The sequence below is a fragment of the Octopus bimaculoides genome, chromosome 11 (assembly GCF_046866305.1).
Source record: "Octopus bimaculoides isolate indiv1 chromosome 11, ASM4686630v1, whole genome shotgun sequence".
In the NCBI taxonomy this organism is placed as follows: Eukaryota; Metazoa; Mollusca; class Cephalopoda; order Octopoda; family Octopodidae; genus Octopus; species Octopus bimaculoides.
Window position 1 is genome coordinate 33,550,861 of NC_142938.1, and position 13,289 is coordinate 33,564,149.

Here is a 13,289-nt window from a genome sequence, read left to right on the forward strand (position 1 = left end):
CTTAATACTAGTAATTATCAACCCATCATGCCCATTTAATTCCAGGATCATAAAGAAAGAGATAGAAAAACAAAAAACAAAAAATACAATATCCTAAAATTTGAAATAGGAAGAATTTGAAGCATGCAAACAGTAAAAGCTGTGCCTATAATAATTGGTGCACTGGGATCAGTAAACCAAGATATAGACAAATGGCTGAGAGAGATTGAAATAGAATGTTCAGTAGAACTATAGAAAGTTTGTCTCTTAGGGACAGCAAGGATTATCAGGAGTGTCCTGATAAGACTGTTGAAAACTTGTGGATACCTATGGTTACAGGCAGTAACTCACTATCCACATAATTCCTACCAGGAATAACACCGAACCTGAGATAAACCAAAATGATAATAATAATAATAATGATAATAATAATAATAATAATAATAATAATAATAATAATAATAATGGCTTCTGATCTTAACTGATTGGAAGTGTTACTATGTACATGTTTTGTCTTAGTATAAGAAGTGGGCCACAACAAATATACTGCTCAGTACCACAGATTTGCTTGTCAGTTGTTTGACCTTAACCAGTTGAGCATTTCCCTGAGTGGCTGATGATATGTGCATCTTTGATCACAAGCAGAACTAGTCAGGGAGCATCATAGCCATGTGTTGAAAGGAATTCTTTGGGGTTTGAATAATTCACCTCTGGAAACATAGGTGTTTTATTCATCATCCTTAAACAACCCTTGTTCAGAGACCTTTTGAGCAGGATGGGCTACTCAACCTGAAGAAAATTCTGAGCCCTACCTACAAGGTCATGTGCTGTTTATCTCAATATGAGATACATGTGGCTGGTGTACCCTTATCAAGCAAGTAATCATGGTGGGTATATTGGGTTTTGTATATTTGTACCCCAGCATCACTTTGCCATGTGCTGCTTCCTCACTCAATATTGTTATTATTATTCATATATGTACAACAAATTAAACTGTTGGAAAAGAAAAATCCTAACATCGGGCTACAAGTAACCTTAGATGCCAAGAACCCTCCTAAGTATCCTAGCTGTCCCTAATAACAGTTTTCTGAGCTGTACTAAACTGGGTTTTATGCCTATTTCCTCTATCAATCTGTTCAAATCTTAAGAGATAGTTCCTAATGCACCTATAACATTTTACCTGGACTTTCCATAGTCTTTGTAATTTAGTGGCTAGGTCCTGGTACTTTGTTATTTTTTTCTATACCTCTCATATTGATTTTTTCATCATTTGGGACTGTAAAGTCAATTTTCTGGCACTTCTATTCTCTTTATCTACTACTACTAAATCAAGCCTTCTAGCATCTAATTATTAAAGTCCACAACATCTTATATTTCTTACTTTCTAGTACTTTACTAGGTTCATGTTCATACCATTTATCTGTATGGTCAATTCCTAGCTATCTACATAACTCCCAGTGGATTACTCCCCCTAGCTTGTCATGTCTTTTCTTGTATTCTTTCTATGCCAGTATGCTACATTCACTTACTATATGAGTAACACTTTCTTCTTTTGATTTGCTTAATCTACATTGGGAATTTATTTGGCTTTTATCCAATTAGTCCTTGATGCTTGATCTTGTGTGGCTACTAACAAACATTTTGTCTCCCTTTTCAGCTTTCCTTTCTGCAATCATAACCATGCCTCACTACTACTATTTGCTGCAACTATCCTTGGGAATCTACCATGCAAAGCCTTCTGCCAGTCAGATAACTTTTGTTCTTTTTTCTGGTTTTTAACTTCATTTGGCTTTTAGATTTCCATGTCTTGCTGTGACTGTAGCAGCTTTTAATACATTTGTTCACTATTATCTGCATAGGAGGCTATATCTACTCTAGCTAACTCCACACAGTCTTCTACTGATTTTAACCTTCTTCCACCTTCCTTTCTAGGTAAGTATAATCTTGCTACTCCTGCCCTTGGATGGAGTCCTCCATTCATATTGAATTCCTTCCTAGTGCTTCTGTCTAGCTTTGCTAATTCAGTTTTTGTCCAATCTACAAATGTTGCTGAGTATCTAAGTAATGGTACTGCCCAAGTATTTTCAGCCTTCACTAGATTTGGGCCATTTAGTTTTGACTTCATTAGCTTCCTTACACTTTTGACGTACTCCTCAATTTTGTTTTCATTTCTATAGTTAGTACTCTGTCAGATTCTAATACTCCTAGATACTTATAATTCTCTCCTTTCGGTGATTTTAATGCTTGGCCATCAGTTAATTGGATACCTTCACTGTTGACTACCTGTCCCCTTTTCATGACTAATATTGCACACTTAACTATGTCAAACTCTATGCTTATATCTTTGTTGAAGAGTCTTACAGTCTGTATTAAGAAATCTATCTCTTTTTCATTCTTACTAAAAAGCTTCAAGTCATTCATGTAGAGCAAATGGTTAATTTTTCTCTTAATATTCTGCCTGCTATACTGAATATACTCAAGCATTCACTTATCCATGAGTGTAGGATGTCATAGGTTTTTTTATCTGTTTCATGCTATTGTTAGATTTTTCTTTCTAGATTTTACTTCATTTCAAACTGCTTTGTTTATGTATAATATATCATGTGTTCCTCTAGCCTTCTTCTTGCAACCTTTCTGTTCTTCTGGCAGTAAATTCTGGCTGTCAAGGTGCTCGTAAATGCTTTCTGAAAGCATTCCTGTTAACAGCTTCCACACTAATGGTAAGCAAGTGATTGGTCTATAATTGCTAGTTGTATTACCCTTGCTTTTATCTTTCATAAGGAGTATTGTTCTCCCTATAGTCATCCAATCTAGTATTATTCCTCTATTAAAGCAATCCTAAAGTTGTTCCCTCAGCCTCCCATGTAGACTTCTAAATTTCTTTAACCAATACCCTTGAACTAAATCTGGTCCTGGGCCCTTCCAATTTGGCATTTTTCCTAACACTTTACACTAATTTGTCTTAGATCTGGCTGCTTCTCACTCACTACTTCTTTCCTCACTTTCTTTAACCAAACTGCATCTCCATTATGATTGATTGGCTTATCCTAAATATTTCTCTAGAACTTTTCAACTTCTTCTACATTAGGTTTCTCATATTCAGTACTTTCTTCTTCACTTCTCTACCCAAAGTGTTAACAATCCGTTCTCTATAACGCCTTCTTTTAGGTTCACTTTCTAAGTAGCACTGTATTGCTATCCTGTTTACTTCTCTGGTCCACTTCCTCGTCCTTACTCTATTGTCTGCTGATGCTGTCTTAGGAAAACAGCTGTGGTCAGGCTGCATCTTTACTGAACCACTGATGAACTAGAGGCCTTCCCTTAAAGGTCCAACCTCATTTTTACTGTTACAACCAGAGTTTATACACAAGGTAAGGTAACGTTCATCACCATCATCATCACCACTATTATTATTCCACATGTGATAGTTTCAACTTAATTTCTCTTGTATCACTTGCTGCACTTTTGTGCTGGTGAAGTGGTTTGAATCATCTGTTGTATTAGTTTTTGTATTGTGTGTTGTTTGTGCAGTGCAGGTTGTATTTTTGTTGGGTGTCAGACTTCTATGGCACATATGGGGTTTGTTCATTTTATTGGGTATTTACTGTAGGAGTTTATTTGTGTATGTTTTTGGAGGAGTGTTGCATAGTAGTGTGTGTAAATCATAAATCAACCATTTCATTGTATTCATGGTTATCTGTCCATTGTTCTTTTTTTGGTTTTGTTATGGGTCTGTCTTTACAGCATTTACTTTTTCACAGAACACTGCCGATAGGCATATGTTAATGTTTCTTTCATATTTATAGTTATTATTGATGTATAAGTGAAAGACTGAGAAGAAACAGCAATGTGCACATGTATAGAGGATTTGTATAGATATAGATGTGTATGTGATTAAAATTTTACTCACACATTTGCAGTTTTTGTATAGAAGTACTGCAGTCCATATGTTTACATTTTCGCACATTACGGTTTTAGGGTCAGGGTTAGGGTTTTAGGGTTAGGGTTAGGGTTAGAGTTAACCTAGAAGGGACAGGCCCCTTATTTTTTGGTTAAGGCTGTTGGTAAGTTTTCCTAAGTTACTCCAATCCAGATCCCCAATGCAAACCTTCAGATCAACCTTCTCCTATGCAGATCTCTAATGCAACTTTAAAAAAAAACAGTCAATGAGTGGAAATAACCAATAAACTGATTCCTTATGGGATTTCCCAATCAAATTGCCAGCAAACCATCTCCAGCGAAACCAATTTCAACGGATTTCACTCAAATCGATGTTACTTATTTTGGTTTGAAATAAAGCACTTGATCACTTAATAATCCTAGCTTAATCCCAGGCAGCGCCGGGCTATACTGCTAGTACTCTATATAAGAAAAATCTTTCGGTTTCCTGAGATGGCTTACATTAAAACATAGTTTTCTTTCATTGTTTTTGCGGATTCTTAATTCTTGCTTTGTGATGGTTTCAAATTTGATACTAAATCCTCTGGGATTTCCCAATCCAAACAGATCAGGTGCAAGAGCATATCAGACCGGACCTAGTGGTGGTCAACAAGATATATTACATGTGCTATATAGTTGATGTTGCATGCCCCTTTAACCCATGAATAGTCAAGAAGGAAGGTGAAAAATAGACATATACAATCCTCTTAAGTATGAAATAGCCTGGCTGTGGAAAATGAAGGTGAAGATAGTGCCAATTATTGCAGACAGTATCAGAAGGCATCTAGTGAAATAATAAAAGAAATCAGAATAGAGTGCCCAGTAGAACTGTTACAAAAGGTTTGCCTCCTTGGCACAGCCAGAATAATTAGGAAAGTATTGGATAGTTGAAAAGAACAGATAGCATGGTACTGTAGGAGTCATAACAAAACCTGAGATAAAAAATAAATAATACTGCTACTAATAATAAATTAATAAAATATTTTTGTATTTTTACTAATAAAGTTTTTTCTTTTGTATTTTTACCAATATTTTTTTTTTTGTATCTTATAAAAGTATTTTAATATTAAGCAAGCTGATATTGAAACAACTAAAACTGCAGTACATCGAAAGAAAAATATTTTTCTACCAGCCACCAAACAAATACCAATAAAAAGTAATACTTCCGTTTTATTACATAGAATATTTAAATAGTATAGTCAGTTGCATAAGTAGGACTTATTTTATCAGCCCAAATGATAAAAACAAAGTCAACTCCAGATTTGAACTTTGAACATGGAAGAATAAAATAAAATATATAGGATTCTAAATAAATAACTAGAGTCATATCCTTATTGTATTTTTTCTTTTCACTTGCTGGATTTGGAGGAAGATGCAGTACACATGGCCTTTGCAGGCCCTCCTAGTAGGGTGAAATTAATGCCATTAATATTCAACTTAAACTCTTGTAAGTTGACACCTGCAAAAAAGACATAAACAGAGAGGGGATTCCCAAAAACTTATGATCTAGGTAGAACTGGGTATAATAGTTAGTGTGAAGATGGTGGTTGGACACAACAAAGGTGATAAGAGGAGGAAAGATGAGTGGATTAGGAGTGCCTGATTTCAGCACGAGACCAGCCAGCTCTGAGAAACAAAGGCCATCATAGTTGTAGTAGAATAGGCAGGAGGAGGCTGGAGTCTCTGTGAGTGATTTTTAGACCTATCAGTCAAGTTATCTTAGTCAGGACACAGTTTTGGATGTCTGTATTTGCATCAGCAATACTCCATTGTGGGTTTCATTTGAACTCTGTAGTATATCAGCAATTGTTAGAGGCTGAAGTAGTTTCTAATCCTGATGAGAAAGTGAGTCTCTGGACGTGGTTATAGCTATGTTAATGATATACTATCACTGAAAGAGATCCTCATTGATAATAAGACCTTACATTTAAAGTGATAATGAAGGTTCTAGTTAAGGTTGGGGTTAGATATGACAATGTTTTTTGATAGTGCTTGTGTATTTTGCTGTTGAAAGAAAGAAGAGTAGCATGGCTCCACTTGAGGATGAATTTGAGGTCTTTGTTCATGGAATCAGTGCTGGTCTGATGTATGAATGATGTGTAGTTGGGAAAGATTTGAAAAAAATGGAAGGTCATATTTGTGTGTGATGAATGTGAATGACAAGTAGGTCAAAGATGTATAGAAGAAAGGTGAGAGAAAACCTAAACCTTGAGTTACAGCAGAGTTTGTTTGAATGGGAGACATAAAGAGCTCTGTTAATACACCATGACTGTCTGATATGACAGGAAGCTGTCTATCCAAGAGGTGAGAGAAGGATGAAACTCATAAGTAGAGTAAATTAGATCCCATTACAGCCTTTTTGGCTGCTTGGGATGAGAATCAAACTGATCAGATTTGTTGTTAGATAACAATTTATCAAAATTAATTAGTTTTTTTAAAGTTGTGTTCTGTTACCAAGCAATAGTAACAGAAGACTACTTATTAAAATGAATGTAGATTGTGCCAGGCACAACTCATTTATATAGTGGTCAAAAGCCTGATGCAAGAATACAATTTAACATAGTTAAATATATATTTAGCCATAGCCTATGATGTGTTGGTTCATTAGCTTCTGCTAAGCAGTTCTCCTGAGATGTGAATTTAAATTCATTGAATTTAAATATCTTAAGTTTCTCATCCTTGAATGGCAAACTGGAATAAATTTAAGTTACTATTTTGATCTTTGATTTGAATAAAAGGAAGGTAGGATTAGTCAAGGGTTGAACACTTGATTAAAGGCACTAATTTTATTTTTGGGGTAAGAGCACTAAATAGTGAAACATATAAATGCAATGTTATTACCAGTTCGAATATGCTAAAAACACGTTTAGACTTGTAAACAAGCCATTCATTGTGTTTTGTCCTGGAGAAAATTTCTCACTGTAGACATATGGTGTAAATACACCCAAATCAGCTCACAGTGCCACCTATCCAGACTGTGAGATGCAAGCATTTCAGAGTAGTTATCTCCTCTTCAGTCACAGAAACCAGACAGTGGCACTGCAAGCTGATAGGAGAAACAATCTCTCATGTTTTTCCAGTAAACATACATTGGTTGGTAGTGCAAATCAACGGCTCATCGTAAATAAATTATAGGGTGAGAGCATTAAGCAGCGAAAAGTATAAATGCAACGTTATTACCAGTTTCAATATACTAAAAGCACATTTGGACTTGTAAACAAGCCATTCACTGAGTTTTGTCATGGAGAAAATTATTTTTGCATTTATACTTTTCGCTGCTTAGCACTCTCACCCCGTAATTTAATTATGATGAGCCATCAATTTGTGCTATCAGCCAGCGGATGTTGATTAGAAAAACATAAAAGATATTGTCTCTCTTATCAGCTTGCAGCACCAGTTTGGTTTCTGTGACTGAAGAGGAGATAGCTACTCTGAAATGCTTGCATCTCACAATCTAGATAAGTGGTGCTGCAAGCTGATTTGGGCGTATTTACACCATATGTCTACAGCAAGAAGTTTTCTGGATGACAAAACACAGTGAATGGCTTGTTTACAAGTCCAAACATGCTATTAGCATATTCAAACTGGTAATAACATTGCACTAATTTTATTATCTTTGTCAGTTCTGTGTTCACACCTGCCTTTCATCTCTTCAAAAATAAATGAACTATCTACTAATAATTGATGCAGTCAAGTTGCATCTTTTTCATTTAAAAATGTTACTTTGTAACCTTTTGAAATATTTCACTAAATTATTAGAAACTAAAACTTAACTTCTGTCATAACTTATTCATAGGTATCCAGTAAACTAAACATGTATTAAACATATTAGAATATCATTCTAAAAGACTTTTGAGGTTTTAACTTGCTACTGTAAACCTAAAAGTCTGACAATGAAAGTTTCATAAATTCAATTGCTGCCTCTTCGCTGTCTGGCTGTTTATACACTAATCAGCAAGCTATCTTTCACTTTATCTTTTGGTAATTTTTACTATCAATCACTCCCTATTGACCAACATTATTAATAAATTTGAATATGAGAAATTTTATTAATGTGTACAAATTGTTTTTTAGCTTGACTTCTGGCCTGATTCATTCCGTAATAAAATTTTCTACCGAATCTTTGCAATTCAATATCCATCTGACCAAAACCAAGAAGAATGGTGGAAATTATTCAAGCCATGTGCATCACAACGTCTGTTTATTCCGGTAAATAAACTTCAACTATATTACTAACTCTTAGCAACACACTGGTTTGTAATTTCTGACATTATTTTAATTCATCAGTACTGGAACAAGTTGTAACATTGGCTTAAGTCTACAGTGGATGGCTGAAGTTTAGATATATTTTTTCTGCTTTTCAGAAGGTGATTTCACTATATTTCTGTTGATCAGGTAGACAACAAACTTGTAGGGAAGAAGTATAATTCATTTTGTCTATTAGGAATCCTGGAGGAATGATAAGCAAGGTCACTCCCATAGTTGATACTAGAAGAATTTAAGCTCATTATGTAGTGAAATGAAGTGGGCACAGGAATGGCTGATTGGTCAAAAAGTTTGTTTCACAATCATCAAGACCCAAGTTTGGTCATGTACATTAGCCTCACATTTATCCAAGCCTTGTGAGTAAAATTAGATTGACAGAAATGTGTGGAAGTTCAACAGATGGATTGTACTTGTAATTCAAAAGGTTCAGACTTGTCACTATATCACATTGATTCAGTTTATAAATTGTTACTTGGTAGTGAGACATGGGCTCTGACTGGAGAACATGCGTAGGCTGGAGAGGAACGAAGGTAGTATGCTCTGTTGGATTTGCAGTATCAGTGTGCATCACTGACAGAGCACAACTGTATTGAGAAAAAAGTTAGGCATAAGAGGGATTAAATGTAGTATGCAGGAGAGGAGAATGTGTTGGTTTGGACATGTGATTTGTTATGAGTGAAGACAGCTGTATACAGAAGTGCTTCTTGCTGAAAGTGGCTAGTACCTGTGGAAGAGGGAGACCCAAGAAGACATGGGATGAAATGGTGAGGATGTTGGAGGAAATGACAGTGGATCAAGATGTTTGGCGATATGAAGTTCTAGAGAAGACCCGTCCATGAAACTGACTGCTAGAAGAGTTGTGTCCCACCCACTCTACGCTAAGAAATTGAACTACAATTCTTCTTCTAACTGCATCTTTCTCTTCCTCACATTTCCTCTTCATAAATTATGATTGTTTTTCAGTCCTCTTTCTTGCCCTCACTGCCTTGCTTATTGTATCGCTGCTCCCCACACCCCCAACACCCACACCCTATTTTTCTAACCAGGTTCTACATTTATATTCTTGTTATTTGTGAGTATACCCTAGCACTACACTGTCTCTCTTCTGCTTTCTCTTACACTTTTGTTGTTTCCTACACTTTCTCTTTTTCTCTTTGGTCATTCTCTTTATCCTTCTCTTGTTTTTCCTCTGACTAGCTAACCAAGTATCTCCTTTACATCAGCACACTTATTTCTGACCTCTTTCTTGTACCTCTCTCTTATTCTCTATCACTTCTCTCATGTATCTCTTCTATAGCAAGACACCTGTTTCTGCCTTGTTACACTCTAACCTTTCATCATTTGCTACTGAATCACCTCCTCTAATGCTCCTTCTGTTGTGACAAGACACCTGCTTCTGTCTCTCTGTCTCTTTGTCACACTCTAACCTTTCATCCTCTGACACAAGTTCCCCTCCTCAAATGCTCTTCCCCTCTCTTAATTCCTTGTCTTGTTAGTTACTTGGTTACTCTGCCAGTGCTGGTGCCACATTAAAAGCATTTAGTCCACACTGTAATGTAGCTGGTGTTTGGAAGGGCATCCAGCTGTAAAAATCATGCCAAAACTAACCTCGCCTACGTAAAAAGCACTGAGTCCACTCTGCAGAGTGGTTGGTGTTAGGCAAGGCATCCGGCCGTAAAATCCCTGCCAAAACAGACACAGTAGCATAGGGTAATTTTTCTACCTGGCCATCTCTTGTCAACCGTCCTACTCATACATGCATGGCAGATGGATGTTTAATGATGATGATGATGATGGTGATGATGTACACATGTTGCGAAATACTTGGCCACCTATATGTTAATTTAAAGAGTAGCTAGTTCGGTTAATTGAACAACAGAAACTCATCATAGAAACAGATAAAGGATCTGTTACGAAAATGTTTCAACTATGTTCGGATGGTGCTTTTTACATGCCACCAGCACGGGGAGCCAGTCGGGCGGCTCTGGTAATAACCTACGCATGAATGGTGCTTATTGCATGCCACCAGCACTGGTATTGGCCACAACTACAATTTCCATTTGATTGCGATTTGATTTTGATTTTGATTTACTTGACTCAGTAGGTCTCAAGCACGGCATGTTGTCTGACAACTCAAAAGTACTTTTAAAATGGGCTGGTTATGTGACACTGGTGTAGGCTATGGCTGTGATCTCATTTCTTTGCCGGGTCTTCTCAATCACAGCATATCACCAGAGGTCTCGATATTTTGTCATTGCCTCTGTGAGGCCCAACATTCAGAGGTCATGCTTCACCACCTTATCCCATGTCTTCCTGGGTCTCCCATTTCCACAAGTTCCTTCCACATGACCATACCAGCACAGTCATCTCTCTTGCACACCACATCTGATGCTTCTTATGTCCAACATTTCTCTCGGCGCTTACACTCTGTCATGTGTGCACACTGACATTACACATCCAGCGGATCATACAAGCTTCATTTCTTTCAAGCCTACATATGTCCTCAGCAGTCATGGCCCATGTTTCACTGCCATGTAGCATGGCAGTTCACACACATGCATTATACAATCTACTTTTTACTCTGAGTGAGAGGCCCTTTGTCACCAGTAGAGGTAGGAATTTCTGAACTTTGCCCAGGCTATTCTTATTCTAGTAGCAATGCTCTCTGAGCATCCACCCCCACTACAGACTTGGTCACCCAGGTAGCAGAAGCTATCAACTACTTCTAGTTTTTCCCCCTGGCATGTGATGGAATCAGTTTTCTGAACATCTGTGGTGTTTATTGCCCCTGTGCATCTGCCGCACACAAAAGCTATCTTCCCAGTTAACCTTCCTTTGATGTTGCTGCACCTCTTATGTGCCCATAGCTTACACTGGGTACATCTTATAGAGTTACTACCTACTCCTTTTCTACATACTGAGCAGGGCCATCTACCTGAAGGGGTTTGTGTTTTATCTACCTTCCTACTTATTAGGATTTTGGTGAACCCCTACTTCTACCCGGAATTCTTTGCTATACTCATTGCTGACCCTTACCTTACTAACGTCATCCCTGTACAAGGCTTGTACAGCTCTTATTAACCACTCATTAATCCCCAGTTTCTGCATCGCCCACCAGATAAGGGATCGGGAGACCCTGTCAAAGGCTTTCTTCAAGTCAACAAAAACCAAGTGTAGGGGTTTATCTTTGGCTAGGTATTTCTTTTGCAGTTACCATACCAGGAATATAGTATCAGTGGTACTTCTACCTGGCACAAAACTGAACTGCATCTCATCTAAGCAGACTCTCTCCCTAATTAGTTGGGCTATGATCCTCTCCTATAACCCTCTCCTTGACCTGATCCAGCAGTTTGATACCCCTGTAGTTATCTCTATCTAAAACATCACGTTTACCTTTGGCTACGTATCTCTCCTGCAGCTGTCTTACCAGAAATATAGCATCAGTGGTGCTTTTACCTGGCATGAACCCAAGCTGTGTCTCATTTAGACTGACTCTCTCCCTAATTAGTTGGGCTACAACCCTCTCTGTAACCTTCATTACCTGATCCAACAATTTGATACCTCTGTAATTATTTGTATCTAAAGCGTCACCTTTACCTTTGTAGCAGTTGACTATGGTGCTGCTACTCCAATCATTGGGTATGATTCCTTTGTAAACTACCTGGTTTACAATACAGGTGACTAGGTCATGACCCTCACCACCAGATATGGGCCAGGGGCTTTTACTGACTTCATATCCCTAATTGCTTTATCTACCATGATGCTATCTATTTGGGTAGCTGGGTCAACATTTGGCAGGCTCTCCTTCTCCTATACATTCTCCACATTCAGCAGCCTTTCATAATGGCTTCTCCAAGTCTCTTTCTTTTCAGAATCATTAAAAGCAAGTGCACCATCATCCATGCAGACACATTTCTCTCTTGTGACATCACAATTTTCTCTCACACACTATCCTTGCAATCTGAAATACTTCAGTTTGTTGGTCCTCATGTCAATGAACATTGGCAAACTTCTTTTCTGCTTCTCCTTTGGCTAGATATACCTGTTGCCCAGCCTCCCTTATGGCTATCTGGTACAGTTCCTTGCTACCCCACTCTTACAGGCTTTTCAAGCCTGTTTCTTTGCTCTAATGACCTTGTCTACCATATTATTCCACCACCACCACCACCACCACCACATTACTCTAAGTCTGGAAGGGACTTTGCACCAGCCATAGATTTGCTCTGTGACACTCAGTAAGCTGTCCCTCTATGTCTGAAGTCTGTAGCTCCTCCTCCCTGTCATCAAATTTCTCAGTGAGGATGTCTGTAAATCTCTGACCATGTGAAGGGTTCTTTATCTTCCAAATCCTTCTTTTCTGGATTGGTCTGCTTCTTGGCATCCTTCTGGCCTCGAGTCTAAAGTCTCTAATGACTAATCTATGCTAGGGGGTACATTCTTCACCAGGGAGAGTCTTTGTATTTAAGAGTGACCCTGCATCATACTGTCTGGTGAGGATGAAATCAATCTGGCTAACAGAGTCGCCTGATTGATAGGTTATCAGGTGGCTATCTGGCTTCCTGATGTTAGTGTTGCAGATTAATAGGTTGCATGCATCACAGAATTCCAGTAGCCTAGTTCCCTCTTTGTTTCAGGGACCAATTCCATGACCCCCACTGAACACCATGGAAGACAACTGGATTGCTGTCCAACATGCCCATTAAAATCTCCAGCTGCAAAGATGAGGTTATTGTCACTCGTCTTTGGGGTGGCTTGTAGAAGGGTATCATAAAAGTGGTCCTTCTGATTGTTTGATAGGCCTGTTTATGGGGCGTAGGCAGAGATAATTGTAACTATACAATTCTGCAGGACTAGCCTGAGCTTCAGCACTCTATCGCATGCCCTGATTACCTCTATGACCTTATCCACCCATTTCTCTGTAAGGAGTATGCCTACATTTCCTACTCCATCACTGTTACCTTCCCAGAAGATTTTATACCTATGTGCCTCGCCCGTGAGGACCCTGGCTGAAGCTCCTCTCCACCTTACCTCTTGTATGCAGCAAACATGAACACATCTCCATTCAAGCATCTCTACAATCTCACTAGACCTACCTTTCAGTGTGC

General features: G+C 38.0%; 1 protein-coding gene across 6 annotated transcripts in view; it reads left to right on the forward strand.

The window, feature by feature from the left end:
- Positions 1 to 13,289, forward strand: part of LOC106869585 (glucoside xylosyltransferase 1) — a 226,839-nt gene that overhangs the window by 88,684 nt on the left and 124,866 nt on the right. For 5 of the 6 annotated variants that reach the window (XR_016243629.1, XR_016243630.1, XR_016243631.1 and 2 more), the window contains exon 3: positions 7,993 to 8,127. The exons of the other annotated variant lie outside the window; for it this stretch is intronic. Coding sequence is in view for 2 of the 5 variants with exons in the window: in XM_089359789.1 (XP_089215915.1) it covers positions 7,993 to 8,127 (135 nt within the window). In the remaining 3 variants the exon portion in view is untranslated. The remainder of the gene's footprint in view (positions 1 to 7,992; positions 8,128 to 13,289) is intronic. 6 annotated transcript variants of the gene reach the window in all.